At 39.1% G+C, this 25,488-nt stretch overlaps 1 protein-coding gene across 4 annotated transcripts in view; it reads right to left on the reverse strand.

The window, feature by feature from the left end:
* ATP8A2 (ATPase phospholipid transporting 8A2) overlaps positions 1 to 25,488 on the reverse strand; it is a 314,007-nt gene that overhangs the window by 214,204 nt on the left and 74,315 nt on the right. For all 4 annotated transcript variants that reach the window (XM_042868038.1, XM_042868034.1, XM_042868036.1 and 1 more), the window contains 8 exons: positions 23,009 to 23,114; positions 21,936 to 22,018; positions 20,753 to 20,802; positions 18,739 to 18,808; positions 16,959 to 17,043; positions 16,068 to 16,207; positions 13,246 to 13,384; positions 8,298 to 8,362 (listed from right to left, as the gene is read on the reverse strand). In XM_042868038.1, coding sequence (XP_042723972.1) covers positions 8,298 to 8,362; positions 13,246 to 13,384; positions 16,068 to 16,207; positions 16,959 to 17,043; positions 18,739 to 18,808; positions 20,753 to 20,802; positions 21,936 to 22,018; positions 23,009 to 23,114 — 738 coding nt within the window. The remainder of the gene's footprint in view (positions 1 to 8,297; positions 8,363 to 13,245; positions 13,385 to 16,067; positions 16,208 to 16,958; positions 17,044 to 18,738; positions 18,809 to 20,752; positions 20,803 to 21,935; positions 22,019 to 23,008; positions 23,115 to 25,488) is intronic.

The raw sequence follows: 25,488 nt of genomic DNA on the forward strand, positions 1-25,488 counted from the left end.
AGGAAAAGCATTTCATGGGTAGTTTCTCATTTAACAAAACCCCGTGTTCACCTCATTATGCATTCTTAAGTTTCCATTATTTCTCTGTATTTGTTAGGAAGATGTTAGTATGGTGCAGAAAATCCTATCTTTCAAGCCAATGGATACTTGCTTCACTGTCCAGCTGAAGCCGTTATTGTATTTGTTACACAACTAAGAACAGATATGGGTAACACTCAAGGTTTGAGAGAGAACCCTTCACACATGTGAACTTCATCAATAGTTTGAAGAGGAAAAGCATTCTAAGTCATTTTCCTCAAACATATGAGAAATCTTACAAAAGAGACATCATATTTTAAATGGAATTCCGTCAACACTTTTCCTTTCTGCTTCTCTGTAATATGAGCTACTGTGTCCTACAGCACGGACAAGACATTACATGGATGAATCCCCAGCTGCTAAAATACCTGCAGCCTAAAGCTAAAGCTGGAAGGTCTTTTCTGGGTCTTGTCAAATATGATCACTGTTGGAACCGAAGACAAGAAGGGAAAAGTAATTTAGAAAAGCTTTTTTCAAAGACAGAAAGAGAGAGAAAAAACAATAGACAATATCAGACACACTACCCCCTCCTCATCCCCCCAAAATTTCAGCTGTGGAACAGTTATTTAGAAGCCTGGATTCTGGATTCCTAAAGGTACATCCTTGCAATCTTTATGATACGAGCACCCCCATTGCATGCAAACAAACTATTACAGTGCAAGAAAATACTAACAGGAAAAAAAAACAAAAAACACCACTACTGATAAGGGAAAACAGTCATTAATGAATGCTAAAACAGGAAAGCATGATAAAGTAAAAATAACAGCCCAACTCGTTCAGCACTCACAGCTCAAGCTTATGAGTATTATTTCCTGAGAAAATAGTAACCTAACACTGAGGTTACACAGCCCTGTGTGTACTTAGACCTACAAGTCCAAGTGACATTTGTATGCCATAATTTGTAGTTCTACACAGTAAATTCAAATTAAAGCAGGTTTTCAAATGAGAAGCTATATATTTTCCATATCCACTTTTGGCACAGTGAAAAATTCTATTAATTTTGCAAAAGCAAACCAGGAAAACAACCTTTTTTATTCAGTACTTCTGGAAATTTATCTGATTACTGGGCACTTGCATAACTACTTATTAGCATGAGCTCTAGCTTGTACAATAAATGAGCTATAAAAAATAACTTGGTACAACCGAGAAATTAATTCTTTCCCTAGCTTTCCTAACTAGACTCCTCTGCAAATTCCCAGCATTATGCTGTATGGTTGATTACAGTTCCAAGCTGACTGGTAACTGGAGAGCTTAAAGACTGCACAGGGGCACCCCAAGTGTCTACTTGAAGGAGAGCTGATGGTTGGCTAAAAACGATCTTGCTGACATTGATCAGTTTTCTGGAATGCTGACTTATCTGAAAGCATTTAGGCAGATGATAGCAGAAGATGGAAAAACAGTATCTTGATTTCCTCTCTAACACAAAAGGTAATCCTCAACGTATCTACACTAACAGGGAACACTAAATAACACTGTAAAGGTACTTGGTTGTGTATTGTTTTTGTTATTGGTTTTGGGTTTGGTTTTTTTGTGGCACAGTTTTAAACTGTATATATATAAATATATATTTATATATGTATAAAATACCATGGTGGCAGGAACAGAATTTTTTCTATTCTTGTTTAATAGCTCATCCTAATGATGAAGTATGCAAAAGATTCATCTGAGCAAGCACAGAACGAAGGAGGCCAGCATCTGTTTCTATTCTTATTCCTCCTTCAGGCAGATTACTATCACAGACACTAGCACGGAGTACCTTCGTGCACAGAAGCATCAGTTTGTGGTTACATACACATCTATACAGTAACTGCCATTAATTCTGAGACAAGGCACACGAATTCTGCCGGACAAATGCTGCCATGCAGTTCCATTTCTATTAACAGAATTACTGTACAGCAAAATACTACGCATAGGTTCAGAATCATTCCTTCTAGTTTTGTCCTTCCACTACTATTATATACAACTCAGTGAGATAGTTTGCAGCTCTTTTTTTCTACTGCATTGAAAGGAAAACACCACCACCACAATTTACCATCTTTAATATCCAGGATTCATCCCAAGCTTTCCAGGGCCTGCTAGGTCATCTGATTTCCCTTTCTTGGCTTTCCCTCCCACAGCTCTCACAATTCAACATCAGTGACATGCCAACAAAAAACTTCTGTCCAGGTTAAGAGTGCAAAAGATGACTTAATGGCATTTCCAATTTAATTAAGCAGAAACTGAATCCAAGAATCACACTCAACGTAAACCCAGTGCTCAAAATATTTTCACTTGAAGAAGCTTTATTATGAAAAGGAAAGAAAAATCAAGTGCACATATGTATGCATGTAGTTAGGTCTACAAGGGATAAACATTTGCAGATCATTATGCTAAGTTTCTCGAATTCAGTTGAATCAAGCTAGGGATTAGTCTTTTCTATTCCCAGTAGTTCTCTAAAGAGAACAGAAATGATTGATTTTTCCCTCAACTGCAAGATTTAGAAAAAATTCTAGCTCTCAAAAACAACCCAAGACAGTTGTTCGATCACATCTCACCTGCTGCTGCATGCCAAGGAGCAGAAGGAAGGGGCTGAAGTCACACAAGGGGAAAGGGCATCAATATTTAAAGGCTCTAAGCTCAACTTGGATCCTGTAAAAATTCATTTTTAGCCTTAATGGATTTCAGAGGCAGAATATATTAAATATAATGCTGTAGGATTTCAGTGTGAGAAACTTCTGTTGATACATTTTAGGCTAAGTTGAACAGTAGTAATAATTTGCTACAGGTGCAATATGCCATTATTAACTGCAGAGATCCAACCTTGAAAAATAAGCAGTAATGAACTGAATAAAACTACTGTAGAATTAAAAGAACCAGTGATAGTTATTAACAAAGCACATAAGGGTTTTACATATGGCTTGCTTTCGCAAAGTTTAGTTCTACATTAAAAATAGCTATAAAAGTGCTTGATCATGAGAGAAATACAGAGCCACTCTGGTTTAAATTTAAGGCTGATGCCACAGAAAGCATTTTGGAAGCACCAATTCAGAACTTCACAAGTTTGTACTCCTGTTTCAGAAAGAAGAAAGTTATCTTAGCTGAAGTGCCTTCAATATTAGATATGTGCTCATGATACACCGTGTAATCACCAATTTTCTTCACTAAAAAGAACAGCAGATATCTATCATGAACTTTTTGCTCATCTGACACATCATGTATTTCTGTTTCTCATTTTTCTTTTATGCTCTGAGCATAAAAAATTCCATTAGTTCTGATAAAGTAACTTCCATTAGTTTTGGTGTTTACTGAAAAATTTCTAATACTGTTGTCTTAAATGTAAGTATGTATCAGATGAGAGGCCAAGAGAAGACAGAACAAGCAATGCTCATTTTCCACAACCAATTTTTAATGTGTCTAGCAAGAACTTGAATAAAGTAACAGTAGATAACATTCTACCTGCTGCTTTTGCTCAAACCTGTCCACTTACTAGTGGCAGAATCCTATTCTGCATTATTCACCAACGTATCAACCGTGGTTCTTTTTTACAGGCTATTTCAAGTATAAAATCTGTACTTAATGCTGACATGGTCCAAGAATACTGATGCATGGTACATCTGAAGTAAATTCAACTTTGCACAAGAGATGCTGTTTAACAGCTATCACTTTCCAACCTCAAATCACTCAAAGAGCAGTCATGACCCCTTCCTTAGAACCTCTGCCAACAACATGCTCAGCTGAGATTAAGTTTGTCATCTCCAGTTCCAACTTATCTAAAGTTACAGGACCAGAAGAGAGATTTTCATTTTTATAATCACAAACTTGAGGTGATGACTACAAAGTAGTATGACAACACAAATGAAAATAATTATTATTAAAAAAAAAAGATACCCAGCTTTTCTTTTTAGAACTGTTTTAAGTTTTAGATCTCTCTTTTGGCTCACACAGGGGGAAGCCAGAAGATACCAGCTAAGATTAAAAGTTGTGAAAAGCAGTGTGCTATGCACAGATGGAACCCTTCTATTGTTTCTTCCCATTCTCCCACCACCACATGATGTGCGTGAGAGGCCCCACCACATTAGTTTGCCAAGCTTTTAGCACTCATTTCTGCAAAGTATCTTCAGTGCACTGCAAATGAGAGCCTTTAAGTGTACAGTAATACCAGAGGCCAAAATCAGAGTATAAGGCACTCAGTTCAACAGGAGCCGTCAGCAATACTGCAATTCCAACTTAAAAAAAAAGCGGGAGCCACTGCTGTGCTCTGGTAATCCAGAGAACTCCTTATTTAGAGAAGTTCTCACAATTGGATGTGGCAGGTGGGAAAAGAGGATCAGAGTGGTTTTCCTGTTTTACTTGGGTATTTTAAAGCATGTTAGCTGATTGTACTTTTTTTCTGTGTTGGCAGTGGCCAAGCAGAAAGGAAGGAAGGAGGGTTTTCATTTTGTCCCAATCCATCCTTGATTAGGGCTTCTCACCCTAGCACATCCTTAGGGTGAGCCAGCTGGTAAGATGCATACAAAGGGGCCCATATTTACTGACGCCGTCATCTTTGACCTCTCACACTTAGAGTAAGCAAACAGTTCATAACATTTATTTGAGGAGCTACTTTGTCTTAACAGCCAGTATTCCATACAGCGCCATCGCAGCACACCTGAAATACAAAAGTGGAGCTTTCAGAAGGCTGCACATCTCCTCCTATACAACGTGCTTTCCTATACTGAGAGAGTAGGAAACCTCAATCATATTTTCATACATGTGACACACATTTTTCACATGTGACCAAGAACTGCCCTACAATTCTGGACTCTGTCTGTCAATATAACTTTGCTTTCTGTGGATTCATATCTGAGTCATGAGGCATCTGCCAACACTTCAACACAGGCATTTGTAACAACTTCAATAAGAGGACAGATTATCACTGAAAATTAACAGTATTTTAAAATACTTTCTCATTCACCTAATCCCCATCACAGAGCCTAATATGGCCTCAAAACTTCCCAGACTGTTCAACTCTTTAAGCTTCTCAGTTTATTACCCTACGTCTAGTTTTTTCCTCTAAAACTGCACCTCTTTCCTCTTTTGTACTACAACTGTACGAAGCTGCTTCCTCTTAAAATTAGAGCAGTATTAAAACCTACATATTAACTTCTTCTGTATCACTACAAAAAGTATGCAGTTCTTTATTCAGTTATCCAGTCTTCTGCATTCCCAATTCTCAAGAAGTTACCAGAATTTCCCAAAACAGGGCTGCTACATTTATTAATAAGAAAGTTTAATGTTTATGAAAGGAACTGCAGCATTCTGTAGCTCTTGCTTCTTTTTCCAGTTTGCTTTCCTTTCTAGGAGCCACGTCTGCTTTTGCAGATCTTTGCTAAGAAAGGAACAGTAAAGACAGATTTCTTGTTACAAGTAATTTGGCATTTAGTGAATATATTGAGGAGGAGATTATCAACTGAAGCTGTCAGGCAGGCAGCTGATCATCTGGAGGAGACTCAAAAGGAGAGCATGGAGACTGTCAGCATGCCTTGTCCCTACGCCACGTATCCAACCCATGGGTGAGCAGACCACAGTCAAGAGCTATGGTCACACAACGAGCTCTCACTAAAGCAGCACTCTGAACACATCGCTGGATCTACTGAATCAAACAGTTGCTACAGGCCTCCGATTTCTCATGCTTGTAGACAAGAATGAAAGGCTTGCCTAAACAGCAGAAAGATCTAATAGGATATCAAGGGCATAGATAAAATTAGCTATAACTCCTACTTTCCTAAAGCCACAGAAAACATACCAAATTTTAGTAATAATACATAGAAAACTTTTTGGAGTCTAAAATAATTGTATAAAAATATTTGTCAGTGTATTCATTCATGATTTGCACAACAATGAGTTTACACCTCTGTTGTGAACAAGACAAGAGTGCAGTCACCCCAATTAACCAGAGCTTGTTCCACATAGGTCAGGGCCAAGCTGCCCCTGATGTTACAGATGGGAAAGATTGGAAAAAAAAGGAGACTAAAGCATGGATTTCTTGTTTCTCACTGACTAATTCCAGGCTTTCCTCTTGAAAAATACAAATTCACTTTTGCCGATGTTGAATGCCCTTGCATCCATTTACCTGAACTACAGTTTAAAGGAACCTCCCAGGATGGAAGCCTTCTCCATTATAGCATACACAATAAGCAACTTTTGTTATTCAGACTGTGCTCTCGTGGTCCCTTTAGCCAGTTTACCTGAAGTCAGCACTTAGAAGCAAGTGCTGAAGCTATTAGATACTACTCAGCACCTTCTGCAATATATTCACAAACAGAAATCTGCAATTCTATCAATGTATACAAAATAAGAAGTAAAAAAAGTTAACGTGGCTTGACGATCATCCTGTCCAACTTCTAGATATTTCTAAATACTAAGCAACATTGCTCCATTTTTCTTCTCTTACCCAGTAAGAATCTCTGTCTTCATACTGCACGCCTTTCTTTAGGAATCACAAATCTTTATGCAACTCTGATGATTTCTAAATAGGCACCACAGGAGTCACACTGATTCCTTTTGGAAATTTTCAAGGAACTAGTTTAAACTTAGATTGAAATACAGGTCTTACTTCAAGGGTCAAAAAACTTAAACCATGCTTTAACTCAGTTTTAGAAAGTATAAGAAACTCAAAAACCAAGCACAATCATTTTCCTTCTTCTGGTGGTGAGTTCCCAGTACATTTAGAATAAAGAATCCAAGTTTTCTTCTTCTTATGATTGTAGCCCACTAATCTGGCTGTCTAATGAAAAAAATACCACCAGATGTTCATTTTCTATTGAGGTTCTGCATCATTCTTTGGGTTAAAAGGTCCAGAATGCTCATCAGAAGCAGAGTATTTTGATCCCACAGGAAAAGAACAGTTCCCTTAAAGAGGGGCCATACAGAAGTGGAAAAGTGGGATGTTTGTCTGAGCAGATGGGAGTCTTCAGCAAGATATTTGATTGAAACCAAATGTACATAACTCCCATCTAGGCACATCTAATGTAATAATAATTCAGAAAAGAAAAGCAGTTTCCTCATCCAAGTAGAATTATTTAAACAACTTTAACTATGCAGAAACACAGAAGACAGTTAATTTCTGCTGCAGAAGTAACAGTCTACATTGCTCAAACTCAGCACGAGACATCTTCCACCAGTGTGCATTATGCTGCATGGAAACTAGTACTGCAGCCTTTCTTCCCCTGGAGGCAGTCTTTCTCCCCTTGGACAACTCCTTCAACTCTTGAGATCTGGTGAGATAAAACACTACAGCATAAGAGGCCACAAACGCATTCAGAAAACTTGAGTCTGAGCTGAAAGCACTATCAAGGCTACTGTTAACTAAATCACGTAGATGCAGCTAGAAAAACACTGCTTCTCAGCTGTTTTTTTCTGCCACCAGAGTTCCAGATATCCGTTAACTCCTTTGGTATGTGGAGATACAAGCTCTGCATCACTCACTGTGTCAGGCAGGATGAACTATAAATGCTAAACGCAAGTATCAGATTTTGTTTAACATAGATCTTTTGTCATGTCCTACAAATACCTTTAGTAGCAATCTGATATTCAAGTGATATCAAGTGCTGACAACGACACTGAAACAAGCAAACTAGAAAAATGTATATGAATCTGCTCCAGAAGATAAAGTGTATTATTTTAACTATCTGAACTCTATTTGTTTGTTTATGAAACATACCTGAGGAACACAGCTATCACTTGTTAATCTAATTTTTAGGTCTCAGAAGCTACACTCAGGTGAGCTCACAAGATAGTTTACAAAGACATAGGTTTGGCTGCAGCCATTACAAGCAATACTGAAGATAGCTTCTTGCACTGAAATTGCTTTGGTTTTATTTCAAAACTTTTTTCCCTTCTTCAAACACCTTACTCCTATACAGGCAGCAGAGCCTTACCACATTCCTGAAGGCATACTGCAGGTTTCACCAGTTTACGGTAAAATCAAACCCATGGATTTAATCAGTTCCTTGTTCTGAGACTTTAGTTTGATTTGTACAGCTTGTGATCAGAGACTACAGAAGCTCATTTTGTACAGCATATCCTTTTTAGCATGCTTGATACGTGATCATTAGTGGTCTCCTAAAATGAGTTGTTAAATCTTGCTACCCCTAAAGCCAAGTGAAAGGAATCAAAATAAGAAAGCCCATCAACTTTCCGTTTTCTGAGTAATACTTCATTTGGTCAAGAGTTACACTGGAATTTACTTAGTTACTTACATCCAGGGAATCTTCATTGACCAGGATGAGAGACATGCTCTGTGAAATGAGTCTGCAAGAGTACCCTGCGAAAGGAATGAAACAAGAATTAGATTTTTAGAGAAGTATTACAGTTGAGCTCAATCTTAAAAGGAAGTTCTATGTGTTAGATTGGGATTTACATCTGAGCAGCAACTCCCATCAGGCAGGGCTACTGGAAGGTTAAGGCCACACTCCAACTTGACAGGTTTATTGGCAATGGAGACTCCATTTTATCTGCAATTCCAAATACACCACTTAACCAAAGAAAATACAATATTCATTAGAGATATGCTATATCTCTACAGTAAAAATAATCATTCCTATACATAAACTTCATTTATCCTTATGAAAACTGTATGACCTTCAGCACATTACAGGAATGGATCTGAAGTCAGCTGCAGCTACATCGTACAGCTGGAAGCACACACACTGCATCAGCACACATCACTGCATCACACTCCACTTAGCCTCAGCACGTCTGTGGGGTTTTAGTGTGGAAGGTGGTCCTGAGTTTCACCAAAAAACACAGTTCAGGTGTTCAGGGGTGAGCCCCACCAGCTCCTGTAGGCATCAAGAAATTGTACTAGACTGTTCTTCACGTGGGACTGGGAAGCCAACAAACAGCACATCATCACAGTGCAGAGCAGCACTCAGAATGCAGTTTAACACATTCAGCAGGACACCATGATTCAAATTAAAAAAAAAAATAAAATACTGAAAGTAGAAAAAACCCTTATTTTTGTAAGAGCTAAAGATTGCAGCACTGCTTAATAACACCGACCCAGTAGTTCTTCCATCATGTGACTGTCACTGAGATGATGAGCCACCCAGGGTATACATACATGGAACTAACAGAATAAACAGTGTAATTCCATCACTGTTAATGAGAAGAAGCAAATCAAAAGTTGCAGACTGATCCTACTGCATTCTCAAAGCACATGCGAGTTCTCTTCCAAATGGCACTGTCATGTGGCTTCATAAAGCACAGGTCTATTTATCTATTGAAACATTAACCATATGCCTCATTGCTGAGCTAAGTCACGCAAGAAAAGAAAATATAATCAAACTGTTTTGCAGTTCTACCATACTTTTGCAACAAAAAGAATCACAGAAAGTTCAAGAAATAATGGTTGTGAAATGAGGCCTACAAAAGGGTTGTGGGATTTTTTTTCTTGTCCATTTACATTTCTTATATGAAGGAGTATACTACTACAACATAAGAGTAATGTTTCTAAGGGGAACCACTGCAAGTAGAACCACAGTCAGTATAAAAAGATTAAGACTCTCTTTGTATCTCCCATCAGCAAGAGAAAATTGAGGCATGGATTTGTTTTCTATGAGATTTTTGGTTCGAATGGAAGGCCATACAGACTCGTGAACTGCAATGCAAATCATTTCTTCAGGCTGCAATATTTTTTATAATTGGGCTAGTTTTCTAGGTATAATCCAGGGCTGACATGCCTGCATCAATGACTTCTGTCAAGAAAATCCCTCATTTTTCTTTGTAAAAGGCATAATTGCATCATACGGTCACCTTCAGACACTACATATGATTACCTGCAGAAGTTCTGTTTCTATTCCATTTTCACAGCTGTGCAGAATATGAGTATCAGATGCAGCCTTACAGAAACGTTATCATCTTAACTGTATTAAGGTTTACTTTTTGCTTTACAGAAAGATAGAGAACGGCATGGAAACCGTTGGGAAAGAGGTGAAATACATGCCAGTGAGATGCAACCTGCAACACGAAAGCTTTGCAGACAGCCTATGGCGGTGAAATTGTCTTCTAGGGAGTAGCACAGAATTGAGAAAGGAAGCCACAACAGGTACAGACAAAACACTGATGTGAGAAGTCAGTTCAGAGTTTGCCATTTTTGAGAGTTAGTCCCAGGCTGAAGAACTACTTCCTTATTTTTACTGGGGAGAAAAAGAGGATATTACAAACTTAATCATTTCCCTCCATGCCAGGGTTATTCTTTCCCCAGAGAACGGCAATAACCTCACGCAGCAGGCTGTTACAAATTCAGTATAACTAATTCAAATGCATTTTCTAGGAGCATTTGATTGGAATAGCAGCTGCAACAGCAAGCTGCAGTTTCTAAACTGCTGCTCATTGCTTCATTTTAAGTTTTTCAAATCTAGCAAGATGCCATTTGACAACTGGAGCTAGAGAAAAAACTCTGGAAAATGCTAACTTGGTCTGACTTGGAAGTCACAGAGTCAGAAGAGACCATTTTGTGCATTGTCATCACATTAAACAGGAGTGAGATCAAGCTTAGAATAGGAGGGTGTAAGTTATGCCTAATGTTTTACAGGAGATCTATGCATAATGCACAAGTTTAGGACTATGAAGATGTTAAAGTCTAGCATTAATATAAACCAAAATCTGGAAATCATAAAGTTACATGGGAATCTTGTAGTTCTATTTTATATAGGAAGTTTCATAATAGTTATTTCTGGCAGAAATAACAAGACAAACAAAAACAGGCTCTCTGAGATCAGGGCATATTTTTGTCAATGCTTTTGACTTGATCAACTGCTGGCTCAAAGCCAGATATAAAATGTCAATCGACACTTGTGAATTGCTGTCTGGGTCTTAAACTTGAAAGTCTAACTAAAAGCCCACGGAGCAGATGAATCAAGTGCTTCTGGGACTCGTTTCCCTTCAAGTATCCTGGGAGAAAGACTGCTTGAACTGGAGTTCAAGATCATAGCCCACAGGCACACTCACACTGCAGGCATACAGAATACATCTGAGGCAAGAACACTTATCTTCCGTGTTTACAGAGGACACGTATGCCCTGCTCCAGCTTCGCTGTGGGACACAGACAAGCTCACTGGCATTGCTTCAATTTCTCCAACTGAAAAAATGACAGAAGTATTCCAGGAGAGGCCTGAAGAAAGTAAGGAAAACAGAAAGCAGCTGCACACATAGATGTGGCTTCATGACTTTCAGGTTGCACGCTCACTATGATGTGAAGATACAGAGTCAAGGTAAATGAAATGAAGGCATGCAGAGGCATTGTGGGTGACTCCCAGCTTATGGCTACTAAAAAGATTTTAGGGCCTTTCATATGTGCAACTAGCTTAGCACAAGTTATTGGCTAGAATGCATCAGTTCAGATTTCCTGGGAGCCTACCAGGATGGTGCTAAGCACAAGTCTGTCACAGATTTCAGAGTAAGAGTTACTGAAAGGCAAAGGAAATTCAGATTCTGCAGATTGTTTTAAGAGAATTACGTTGCCAGAAGAACACTGCCAAGCTTTCTACAGCTCTTTGCAGAGACTGGCTAATGACAGCTTCAGCAGCTAAAAACAGAAAGCAGACTGTATGTCATGCTTGAAGACATTTCTGAAACCAGAACTCCTATTTCCTACACTAAGTTGTAATGTCTGATCAGTATTGAAACCCATCATAAACACACTCATTCTGCAAAACTGGCACACAACTGAGTGGAAGGCATGCAACCACCCCACAGCAAGGTGAAGCATTACTCAAATAAAAAAGTCAATAATACAATTAAAAGACAACAGTCAAACAAGCAAACTCAGGACCAAAGAATCAAGAGCAAACTGAAACAAAGTATTTCATCTCCTTAGGGTGGCTGCCAAGAGTTGAAGACGACCTAAGTACATAAGCATACCCATAGCATAAGCAAGAGACTGTAAGCATCATTGCCACGCACCATGAGGAACTGAAAATAGTTCTACTCCCAAGATTGCATACAATACCTGAAATGTAACTGTACATGTGGATTGGGTCTTAAATTACAAACAGCATTCTGTAAGCTAAGATCATAGAATCAGCAAAGTTGGAATACATTAGTAAGTTTGAGACATAAGAATACCCATCTTGTGCCTTGACAAACAATCCGTATTAAACTATCCATATATTCAATAGCAACAGTATTCTATCAAGACTACAATTATGATATACTTGACTAGAAGATGCACCAAAGTGACAGCATGAGTAGTTATTCAAGTATCCACCTACTTTCACCAACAAATCTTGCTATAAGTTGTACGTTATACCCATTTTTCTCCCATCATATCCCTAACTGTACTGAAATCAAGTGAAGGCAGTCCATAAGAATGACTAACTGTGAAATAAATTGAGATATAATGCACAGTAATACTAAAACATTATAGACTGACTGAGCCCTCTACTTTCAGTAAAAAGAAATATCTTCTTTCTTCTCACAAAAACTGCAGTTAGCCAAAAGCTAAATCTTTTGTGCATTAAAAGAAGCTGCATATCATAGCATGCCTTGGGCTGGAAGGGATCCCAAGGATTATCAAGTTCCAACCCCCCCATCGCAGGCAGAGCCACCAACCTCCAGATCTGGTAATAGACCAGGTTGTCCAGGGCCCCATCCAACCTGGTTTTGAACACCTCCAGGGACAGAGCATCTACAACTTCTCTGGGTAGCCTGTTCCAGCACCTCATCACTCTCTCTGTAAACAGCTTCCCTTGACATGCAATCTCCCTCCCCCCTTGTGCTTAAAACCATTCCTCCTTGTCCTATTACTATCTACCCAAGTAGAAAGTTGATTCCCCTCCTCTTTATAATTCCCTTTTAAATACTGGAAAGCTGCAGAGGTCTTTTCACAGCCTTCTCTTCTCCAGGCTGAACAAGCCCAGCTTCCTCAGCCTGTCTTCACAGGGGAAGTGCTCCAGCCCTCTGATCATTTTTGTGGCCCTCCTCTGGACCCTCTCCAGCAGCTTCACATAGCCTGACATTCAGTGCAAAACTTTCATTTCAGAATTCCAAATTCTCCAAATGAAAGGCTTCCACAAGCCTATCAGCTACCAAGGAGCCAGTCTATGAGTACAAATCAGGCCTGTTTTTGTTTTAAAAACCCACACATCACATCCACTGTCTAACCTGCTACACCTCAGACAAACGTTATGTAACCAAAAAGAATACCTATGTTGAGAGCTGTTTCCTGCTTGTCCCCTGTCAGAATCCATATCTTAATTTCTGCCTTCATTAGTGTGGCTATTGTTTCAGGAACACCTGCTTGCAGGCGGTCTTCAATGGCTGTGGCTCCAAGAAGCAGTAAATCCTGAAAGAAAGAATTTGAAGGATTGGTTTCTTAGGATGAATCTCTGTTTAGAATACTCTAAAAACGGGGAATTAAAAACACGTTGTGCCTCATTGCTAATACAGCTTTTTGACAAGCAGTACATACTCCAGGAGGCTTTTGGTGTGCCTCTTCTACTTCCCCAGCACACAAATCACATTTCAGGATGTACAGAATGGAACCCAGCGTTTACGATCAGAAAGTTGGCAGAGTTTCAAGAGCAGTTAATTGAAGTTAAACAGCTCCAAAGCTATCCTGTGGATGAACATGTACACTAGAATACTCAGTAATCACTGCAGCAACATGATGAGTGGCCACAGATTATGTTCCTTAAGCTCACAAAACGAAAGTCACCTGCCATCACATCATTGAAACTAACTTCCCTCCTGTAAAACGTGCACACAGAATGGATACAATCAAAGCAAAAATTATTCCAACTATTTATGGATATAATCACCACATCGATGTAATAGAAGTGGTATGGACATTAATCAGTCCAAGTATCCGTAGTCTAATACAGATGTGTGCCAGAAAAGAATGTCTCACACAACCACTTAATACTACAGAATAAGCCATATTCATATGCAATTGCAGAGCGATTGCTCGAAGAGATTTGGCAACATTACAGGAAAAAAAGTCAGGCTGACAGAAATACCAAAGAAATACACCTTGTCAAAAGGCATAATCCAGTTACCCAGTTTGAACATTAGAAGTATTTTTAATGATTGCTTAGACATGCAAAAATGTTCAATTTAAAAGAAATGGATATAAATTGAGCTTAGTTATATGCCCCATTTCAGGAACTGAGCAGAGAGCATAACAACTTCTCATGTTTGCAAGCACTACTTTTTTTTTTAATTAGCAAAAACAGATGAAGAGAACATTACAGCAGTTCTTGCTTGTATTTATCTATGCATGTATAAATAACTGAAGGGGAAGCTGCTGTCCATACAGGCATGTAACCAGACATTAATTAATGTAAGCCTTGACAACAAACAAGTTTTGTTAAGATGTTCAGTAGGTAAAGGCAGTAGTATGAACTCCCACAAGCCATTTTCTTTGAAATCCCTTTGAGTTTTGGTAAAACATTCCTCCAATGAATACAATGTCGCATTTGAATGTAACAAACACAGAGCAAGTATGTAAGTGCAACTTGTCTTATGTTCCCAAATTTACCTGTTAAATGATTGATTACACATTAAAGCACAGTGCTGGGAATGGCCAAAGCCAGGAGCAAGGAGTTACTATTCATTGCATCTGTTGAAACCCTCTCAGCCAATTTATAGGTATCCAAAAAGACAGCTGAAGTTTGTCCCCACACACACACACCTTACTACAATCCAGTCACCTCAGTCAGACTTAAAATACCACTCTTACTTAAAGTCTTTAAATGCAAAATTAGCATGTTAAAACAGTTATTTGATACTAAATCTCAGCTTATTATCTAGGAAAAAAAAAAATAAAAATTCCTTATACTAGAGAATTAACCAGGGAAACACAAACTCTGAGAAAAATCTAAGTTTCCAGTACAATTCCTTGCTCACACCCTGACCAGAAAGTAAACTAACATGAAAGTCAGTGTTTTCCTTCCAACATGGCGCCACAAAGTTCAAAACTCCAAATCAAAAACCTACTCGTGGCTGCCCATTTTTCAAGATGTTAAATTATGAAAGGAGGCAGAAGGTAGACGGCAAAAAATGTTTGAAGGATTGAGAAAACATCCTCAAGTTAAAGAATCAGCCCCATGTTAATGGGTTGATCACCCACAACAGTTTTTCACTTGTGAAATCAGTAAAATATGAAAGCAAAGTGCAGGAAGGCAAAAAGCTACATAAGCCTTCAAAATCAGTGCTCAGATAACAACACTGTTACTGATCAGCCAACAGAAAATGACCATTAGACATTTTGAAAAGTAAGACCTAATCTTCAGCTACCACCTCATATTGAGTTGCTGGAGCATTTCTCTTACTCCATTAAAGCTGGCTCCCATCCTAGTCTCAGTCTTCTCCCCTGTTCTACCCAAATAACTTGAATAACCAATGAAGAGGCCTCTGGAATTTGAATTGCACTGTTAATATAGCAATATTATTAAAGCTAATAACAAGTCTTCAAAATAAACCACTAAACAAAAATCAGTAAAAGACTCAAAACAAGAGGGAAAGAACATGAATGAGTTTAGGTGAGCTGACCATCTGCATTTCAGAAAGCAGATAAAAGACCAGCAAATATCAAACACTGGCCCCTAGTGTTGACATCTTAACATTTCAGCAAGACGTGCCATCAGGTAAAACTTTCTCTCATACTTGCTTTAAACTTTCAGAATTATTAGTTCAACAATTCACGTGAAAGGAGCAGTTTTTGAGCTACAGGCCACACTGAGCACATGGTAATGCCTGCAGTGTCCGAAACATCCTTCAGAAAACTGCAGCTCTGACTGCATTACAAAAAAGAAGCAGCTTCTCTTCACACATTAGCAAGTGGGAACTTGATGCAACATGCTGACTATATCAGTTCTGCTATCAAGTTAGATTAACTTTCAATTAAGGTTTTCAATTAAGAATACAATTCCATTCTTCTGAAACTGAAAAGAACTATTTGTTACACTGTATAAAGCCCAAACTGCATGCAAAAGCAATCTGCATTCAACCCTCAAAAAAATTCTTACCTTCTCAATGATCTCATAGCATTCTTCCAACTTCTGAGTTCTGTCTTTCAAAAGTATACTGGCTTCATTATAGACATTCAGCCACTCTCTGTAAGAGTTTTCTGACAGATCGGCATAAGCGATACACAAAGTCCTCAGACCTACAAAACAGAATACAGTGCAATTTTAGGTGTGCAGTGACTGAGTACCTGCAAAATGGTCTAAAGAACACTAAATTCTAACCCTCTCACTGGAGTCAACAATTCTTTCTGCAAATTGGTGAACTCTGGTTTCCTGTACATTTTTTAATGCATTTGTTTCCACAAATACTAAACGAGTGTCTGGCTCATACAGGTTACTACTGCTGGTGCAAATCAAGAGGGCCTAATGGGTACAAGCTTCTCTCTAATTTTCAGTATTGTAATGTAGAGTTAATGCCAACATTTTACCCTACTGCAGAAAAGGGAACAAAGCCAAGCACTTCCCTGTGAACAGAGGTGTTACACCAATCAAAGGTCTTGAGACCATCTCAGATCATCTTGTGCCCTCCAGGCATCTCAGTATATTCATGTTATTAAGTTTGCTTCATAAAGCCAGAGACTTTGTCATCTGACTTTTTACGGTGGTAAAAATACCAGTTTCTCCAATTAAATTGAAAAATATAATTAGTGTCCCTTCATCTAATCACAAATACAGAGTTCCAACTCCTTCCACATTCCATTTCTGTACTGGAATTGCACAGAAGTAGAAGTAGGGCAAAAATTTCCTTAGGTATAGTTATCTTACAAGTTGCTAATCTGCTGCTACATACCGATTTTGAATATACAGCCACCTTATTTGGCACAAGAAAGCTCAGGTAGTGCAAGAAATAAACTAATAAACTGAATGACTTTTACATGCTGCTTCTCTTACCTTCTGTGGCAAAGTACTCAAGATGGCACAGTGTTTGCTCCATATACTGGGAATCTTTCGAAAGCCTCTCAAAAATTACATTGTCCTGTTAAAAGCAAATTCATTACAATGGAGTAAGTCTGCATACAAAGTTTCAATGTGTGTATGTACCAGATCTAGTGAAATTACCTGACTGGACTTGCTTAAATCGGAACCCAAGACTAATAAATTTAATGTAATGCATTCAAGTTTCAGAGACACTGGTTTGAATAATCATCTGAGCTGTGCCCAGTAGTAGAGATCACAGTGCACCGACTACACATAACAGGCACAGAAGTACACACTGTCTCTACCCACTTAAATAATAGGGACTTTTCCATCATGTAATCCCCTCTCAACCATTGTAGAACACTCCTGTCTGAATTAAGCAAACGTACTAGTTTTCAGAGTATGTAAGTATGTTGTCTTATTTAGTACTCATTGTAGTCTTCCTGCCTTTCTAGAAGAGATTTCCATTGATGTTTAAAAACAGAAGGTAGAAAAACCTTCCTCCCACAGCTCCTTCTTTAACACTAAATCACATGGCAATAGAAATACTTATGTACATGAATAACAGAAGTAATCAAAATGCAGCATCATCATCTTTCTTGTTTCTGTGTTTTATCATGTGATTACCAGATTGAGTTGCTATGTTAAGCAAAATATGCAAACCCTAAATGTCCTTAAATACATACTCTAAAGCAAACTAAGCACATAGGCCTACATCCATCATGGAATAGTCATATAAAACAGGAAATTTATGATCTAAGTGTTAGGATAAGATGTTTCCATCAGAACCTGGCACGTTTTGTGCAGAACAGAAACAGTAGATGAGCAGTAGATGCAGCAGAACAAACAAAATGAAAAACCATATTGGAGCAAAAGGGTTGTAGTAATCAGCACATCAGACATCTGATCCTGCTCAAATCAAAGACAGCAAGAAGTTTCTTACTCCTGTTTTCCACCCTTTTCACTGCCAATCTACAAGAAACTGTTAACAGAGGCACAGTAATAGCAGTGATTGAACACAAACAGGTGCAAATCAGTGAGGAGTTACTATGCACACAACTTTAAAGTATCGCGTAGCAAAAGCAGGCTTAATTCATTCCCACCACTTTAGCTTGAAGCTAGCATCATCTTTACCGTATCACAGGAGTTAAACTGAAGCAGAGCTGTGCACCCAAGCCTATATGTCAAGTAAACCAGATCCTTACCGGATATTAGAAATAGTTTTCCCTGTTGTAAAAAGTCACCTCCATGATTTTCCATTGAAATCAGAGCACTATGGCTGTGGACAATGCTGCTTTTACAGCCTTTGTATTTTGTTAAGTTATTGCCCATCAGTGAAGACAGAAACATAACTTGGTGCAAGTCATGATGACAAAAAACAGCAGGTGTAGAGATGTGAGAGAGCCAGATCAAGAGCCAACCACTTGAAAGCAAAAGTTAGTATTACAGCTTTAGACAGCAGCATTTTGTCTAGCTCCTGAATTCCTGTTGTATGGCTGGATGAAATCCAGCCTTTGCTTAAGTTGAGAGTACTGTTCCTGTAAGTTTCAGGATTCCACTTGGACAGTAAATAGCCTAACAACTTGCCTGCAAAAGAAGTCAAAGAAGGAATTACAGACCTCCTAAATCACTTGGTCCTAAACAAAATGCCAACTGGTATTACGTATGAGACATAAAGTGCCAGCATCAGTCACAGCTGTTGAAACAATAACTAGTAATATTAGCTCTCCACTGAAGTGGTATAATTACTCACAGCTCCTTTGCAGTACAGACGTAGTTGTCCTGCTGGAGTTCGAACAATCACAGACATTCTCTTCCTGTTACTATTGAAAGAAAAACATTTGTTTTCATTATCTATATTGATGAAGCAGAAGCCCTGTTCTAGCCAGTGAATACTCAGTTGTGCTTAGTGCATCAAGGATCGTGTGAGGTGGAAGAGTAATAACTTAAGACCTCACAGTCCTAGAAAGCAAGAAGAAATATTAAGTTGCACATTTCCAGCTTCAGCCCCATGGCTCCCATGGGCAAGCACTTGATCAAAACACCTGTACTTACAGCCAAATGTGAGCAAGAACTTGGAAAAAAGCAAGATGGCATAACAATTATCTTGAACAAAGAGGAGTCATTTACTCTCATCTTTTTTATTATATCTTAAAGGTAATGTTTTGGGGATTCTGGCTAGAAATGGAAATATTAAGGCTGGAAGTATATTACTCCTAACATACTGAAACAAATACCTACTGACATAGGGGCCTTTATTTAAATTTTTAACCCAAAAGAATGAAGAACATGCAAAAATATCACAGAAAGTAGTCACGCTCCAGATCAGGTTTTAGCCTCCTTACTCTCTGAGAGCTGCACATCAAGACCAAGTCATGTATATGTGTATTTTTAAAGTAAACAGTGTAAGAATCTAAGGTTTAAGAGTTAAGGTAAGGGATTTTTTTAAACTTAATTATTTTAAATATATACATTTTGACATTTCAGTTATCCACCTCTCTTTTCTAATATACACTGGAAATAAAAATGCAGTTTATAAGGGTGAGAGGCAAACGAATAAACTCCTCTCAAGAGAACTCTGAAGAAACTGTAGTTTCGTATTCAAAAGTTATCTGTAAGCATAGTTGGATGCATCATGGGAAGCCAGGTTGGGTGGATCTTTAAGCAACCTGATCTAGTTAAAGATGTTTCTGCCCTTGGCAGGGAGCGTGGACTAGGTGATCTTTAATGGTCTTTCAAACCCAAAGCTGTCTGTGACTTCATGTAATTCTTGTCCTTAGCCAAAAGAAGCAGATGGAAACAAGGAGCAGAGGTGTCCTCCTTCCTTTCTTACAAGTATGTAGAAACAGAGCAGAATGTGAAGTCTCAAATCCTTCTCTTTAAAAGTTACTCTGGCAGATCTAACCTCTTTTTGTAAGCTTGGGAAACATTTACACAATAGCAAGCTCTTACTATGTCTCATCAGACAAAACCATCTTTTTGTGCTTTCCAAAGCAAGTCTGGAAGCAAGTTAACTATGCTAAGAATTTATGCTGCAAACTAATGGCCCTGGGGAACTTCCATGTGCTTTTGAAATGTAATTATAGGGATTCCCTCACTTGGTCATGTGGGAAAGTTGATACACACAGGGAAGGGCTAGGACAGCGTTTACTAAAAGCACTGCATGAGGGCTACAGATTCTCCTGTCTGTGGAGAGTGGTCAACTTGTCTGAAACCCTGAAGGACTCTCCTAGCACCTTTTAGATATTTTCATATGTAGCCTAAGTAGCTGCATTCAGAATGGGAAAAGGTGAAAAGAAATCAAAAGCAATCATAGCTAGTTGTTCACAGCTGAGATGTTTCTTACAATGAGCACCAAAAAGTCCTTCAGTAGGCAATTTTACCTATGAAAGTAAAACACAAGTGATTTACACAACTTCTGTAAACACTCAATCTGAAATCATGTTCTTGAAGTAGACAAAGGATACATCAAGATATAAGTGAGATATGGAGCAACACTCTCACAGCAGCAACTTCAAGGTAAAAAGAGAGCTTGGGTAGCAGAGAAACCTCCAACCTCCCATTCTAACAGCTGCCACCAGACACCATTTTTTAAGTAACTCTTTTAGATCATTATTGGAAAATGGGGATGGAGGAGCAGGAGAAAAAAAAACTAAGGAGGTTCAGGTTTTTTTTACTGCATTAGCTATATATCTACCTATCAAAGATACATATTTATTTAAAATGTTTTTCACTACCCTGAGTAAAATATATTATAGAAAACTTACCTGGAAAATTCCAGTACATTAAGAATTTCAAAGGTTTTTTCTTTTCCCAGCTACAAAAACAAAGATATTTACTATTTTAAGTACAAATCATGTGATATTCCTATGCGTTAACATACAAGTTAGTTGAAACACTTCTGCTTACACATCCTGGTGTAAATAAAGCTGAGATAATAGCTCCCTCTCCTGGTACAAGTGACGCAGAGCCTTGTTTAACGAAGATCATTTGACATGGCACTTCCATTTACTCTTTTTATACAACTTCAAAAAAAAATTATCTTACTATTAGAGATATAAGCATCCTCTGCTTTCTGCAGAGAGGATAAGAGCGTAGATAGCTCTAGAATACATGCCTCATCCTAAGCTCTTCTCCTTAATCTAAGCATTAGTTTCCTGCAAAATAAAAGGTTTGAAACAAGTTCCAGACTGTCAGATGTTTCAAGTGCCTGGCTTGGAGTTGTACCAAAAATTTGAAAGCGAATCCACAGAGAAGAAAAAAGTATATCCATTATTCTCAGTAAGCACCTACTAGGTATTCCACAGAAAGTTCTTATCTCAGCTGCACCTGTACATGTCTGGAGCCACTTCAGCACAAACTGCAACTTAGAGTCAGAATGTGGCTTCATGAGTTTGAAACTGCCATGTCAAATGTTATCTGCTAGTTACACACCCCAGCATACACGCAGAGATTGCAAGGTACATAAAATTTCTTCAGAAGATTATCTAACTTGGAAGAAAAAGAAATGTTTTAATACAAGCAATTCAACATTTAGAAATAGAGTAACTACCAAATACAACAGAACGAAATGTGATAGACAAGCCTTTCAAGAAAAGAGATGTAGCAGTGAGGGACATGGTTTAGTGGGCATGGTGGTGATTTTAGTGGTCTTCCTCAGCCTTGACTCTATGACTTCCTTATGGATGTGTGCTACTTTGAGCTTCCCAGTTAAAGTGAAATGTTCTTCAGACACAACTGCCATAATTTCACATGAGCTTCCAACTCCCTACTGCCCATTCCACAGAGAAGAACAGAGGACTTTGCATATAAAATAGACTAAAACAACTCTTCACAACCAACAAAAGCCTTTTGTACCTACCTTAGTAAAGGCCTTAAAAGTAAGAAGAACTAAACAGTAAACATATATTTTCTACATGAGCTCATGAGCTTGGCACACAGTCTACCTACCGCATCAATGATAACTGAATGTGGAGTCCTTCCTGTGAAGACATAACCAAGTTTTTTTGCTCCTTTCACTAAAGCCCCTTCATCTGCCAATAAAATAAAAGATTAGATTTGATGTGATATGCAGAGAAAGGAAAGTACAAAGCTCACATCCAAGCAAGACATGGTGCCAAAACAGAAGCCACCCTTCCTATTTATTCAAGCTGCTGTGTCTGTACAACTGCTAGAGTAGCACATTTTACTCCTTGAAAGGCCATGTGAGATCAGCTAGACAAACTTTATACTCCATCTGTATAAAACACTCTGCAATTACTGAAGCATTAAGCCCCGCTGCTGTGGAGGAGTCATAGTTTCCTTCTACATGAAAAGGGGGAAATACCTGTTCAAAAAGCAAGATCAAAGCTGAGTTACCCTACATTCTTACAACATTCATCTAAGGGGTTTGAACTGGATGGGCTTTAAAGTTCCTCCTAATTCAAACCACTCTGCAATTCTGTGATGGGGAACAGGGTCCTGCTATTCTGAATACTGGCCCTACGTAGCTCTTTTAGCACTACTGCACTTCCTGAAAGGACAAAATGGGTGAAAAGCATGTCCAAATATGGCCAAGACTCCACTCTGTATCACACTGGGTCCTGTTTCAGCATCTACTAAATAAGGAAAAATAAACTGCACTTGTGCCAAATACACCAAATAACTTTACATGCAGAAACAAATCAGTACTTCCACTTCCCTCTACACAGTGAAATCACTGGAAATTTTAGCTTTGCTTTTCAACCCTCAAAGAGACAAGAATGAGAGGCCTCTTAAGAGCAGAAGGGATGATAAGCTCAGCCTGTCAAAAACATAATGGGACTTAACAGCAGTTTTATAGAAGGCATTAAAAGCAGCGTGCACTAATGACAGAGGATGTCAGATCTACTGCTAGTATCACATAGGAGGACCATCTTGCTTTTAAAATTAGTGATCTTTTCAGAAGTTTCTGGACCTTCCTTTCATCCCCGTACATCCACTCCTTACATCCCATCCCTTCTCCCCCTCCCCCCCCAAAAAAAAAAAAGAAAGCAGCATCCAACCTGGAGAGGAGGCCTGGTAGATAATTTTATTTCCTTGTCTCTCAGGAACTACAGTGTGACACACAGCCAGCAGAGTGAGGAACTCCTGTATGTGTACAGCTGTAGGCTAGACAGAACACCAGGAGAGGCAATTTTAGTATTACACACAGAGGCAGCTGTCCCCCAACTTGAGAGAATGATCTCTTAGATCACAGACAAAAAAAAAAAAACAACTTGAAAAATAAAATAAAATAAAATAATTCCCTGATTGCAGTAGTTGTCTTACTTGGCTCCAGAACATCAATACAACAGAGTCAAAGGCTAGCATTAATCAACTATATTGCTAAAGAGAAGTGTTTCACTTAAGTTACATAGAGTTGGAAAGCCCTCCAAACACCCTAATACAGAAGCACTAATTCTGTAATTAAAAACCTTCAGCAAGTTTGCAGACGACACCAGGCTGAGCAGTGCAGTCGATACATTGGAGGGAAGGGAAGCCATCCAGAGGGACCTGGGCAGGCTGGAGAAGTGGGCCCACGAGAACCTAATGAAGTTCAACAAGGCCAAGTGCAGCGTGCTGCATTTGGGTTGGGGCAATCCCAAGTACTGATAAAGGCTGGGGGAAGAACTCCTTGAGAAGAGCCCTGCAGAAAAGGTACTTGAAGATCCTGGTGGACGAGAAGCTGGACGAGAGCCAGCAGTGTTTGCTGCAGCCCGGAAGGCCAACTGTGCTCTGGGCTGCTCTAAAAAAGGGTGGCCAGCAGGAGAGGGAGGTGATTGTCCCCCTCTACTCAGCTCTTGTGAAGCCCCATCTGCAGAACTGCGTCCAGGCCTGGGGCCCCCAATACAGGAAGGACGTGGAGCTCTTGGAGCGGGTCCAGAGCAGAGCACTGAGATGATCAGAGGGCTGGAGCACCTCTCCTATGAGGAACTGCTGGGCTTGTTTAGCTTGGAGAAGAGAAGGCATCGGGGAGACCTCACTGTGGCCTTCCAGTACTTGAAGGGAGGTTATAAACAGGAGGAGATACAACTGGTTATGAGGGTAGACAGTATAGGTCAAGGGGGAATGGTTTTAAACTAAGATAGGGGAGGTTTAGGTTAGATATTAGGAGGAAGTTTTTCACACAGAGGGTTGCCCAAGGAGGTTGTGGATGCCCCATCCCTGGAGGCATTCAAGATCAGGCTGGATTTGGCTCTGCACAGCCTGCTCTGGTGGTTGGTGACCCTGCCTGTGGCAGGAGGTTGAAACTCGATCATTGTGGTCCTTTTCAACCGAGGTCATTCTATGATATGATATGTAGCACCCCAAGCTTCACACAGGCCAAAGGTTTTAACTATATACTGATTATTAAGAAACAAGATCTACTGCTTTGATAGCTTCCATGAGAACTTTCAATAAATTGAAAGTAACCACACCATAATTCAACTCATTGCAACTGTACTCTGAGTGAAGAACATACAGAGTGGATAGCTGCTGATTAACAAGCAAAAGTAGCCATCATGTTCTGTCACATGGGAACACTCACAGAATCACAGAATCACCCGGGTTGGAAGGGACCTCAAGGATCATGTAGTTCCAACCCCCCTGCCTAGCAGGGCCATATCAGGGCCACTCATCCAGCCAAGCAGAAATTTCACCAACAGTTTCTACAACTTCAGCATCATGACACAACATCATTCAGACTGCATAGTCACCAGGTACATCCACGACACTGAAGGTGTCATAACACACTGCTCATGAGCAAATTCTGGCAATTATGGCTATAGTGATTGGAAGCAGAGACCTCTATGCTGTTCTTACCTCCTTTTTACCCCTCTCCTCTTGCCCCATGTTTTCAGTCTCATAGCAGTCAGAAATAGTACTCAACTGCCCAGATCAAAACCAGGCATATTAACATCATATGCAGTTCACACCTTTACTAGGACACTTGGCTGAAATCATCTCAGTTCATCGTGCTTTGACCATACTGCCCACAGTTGTTGCGTTGAAACCTTACATCACAGCAGCCATTTGTACAGTGACGGAGTCATTTTAGCAGAAAATTACTGAAGTCATCCTTTGTGGTTTAGCTTGCAAACTTTCATGAGCTTTGGAATATGGAAAAAGCCATCTTGTTTCCAAAATTCTCATTAGGATAGCTTATTTTATACTTTCTATCAGAGCAACTGTGAAATCAAAAGTATTACATGAGCTATCAGCACATCAGGTCAAAAGAAATAGTACTGTAATATTACAAGGAAAATCAGAAGGAGACAAACACCAACCTTATAAAACAAAGCCTGATTTTTATCTACTGAAATCTTGTAAAATCATCCAGTAAAACAGGATTCAAAGGTTTTTTTTAAACAATTAGAAGATGCTTCTACACTGGCTATTTTCCCAGCGTATAGTAGAACATTTCACAACAGAACTCAAAGGCTATGTTCAAATGAACACTTTTCAAGTGAAAGCTACATGCCACCAAATATTCTCTGATGTGTGAAACTTGTATTCTATGTAT

The sequence above is a fragment of the Lagopus leucura genome, unplaced genomic scaffold (genome assembly GCF_019238085.1).
Source record: "Lagopus leucura isolate 7727_CA_CO unplaced genomic scaffold, USGS_WTPT01 Super-Scaffold_100001, whole genome shotgun sequence".
NCBI lineage: Eukaryota > Metazoa > Chordata > Aves > Galliformes > Phasianidae > Lagopus > Lagopus leucura.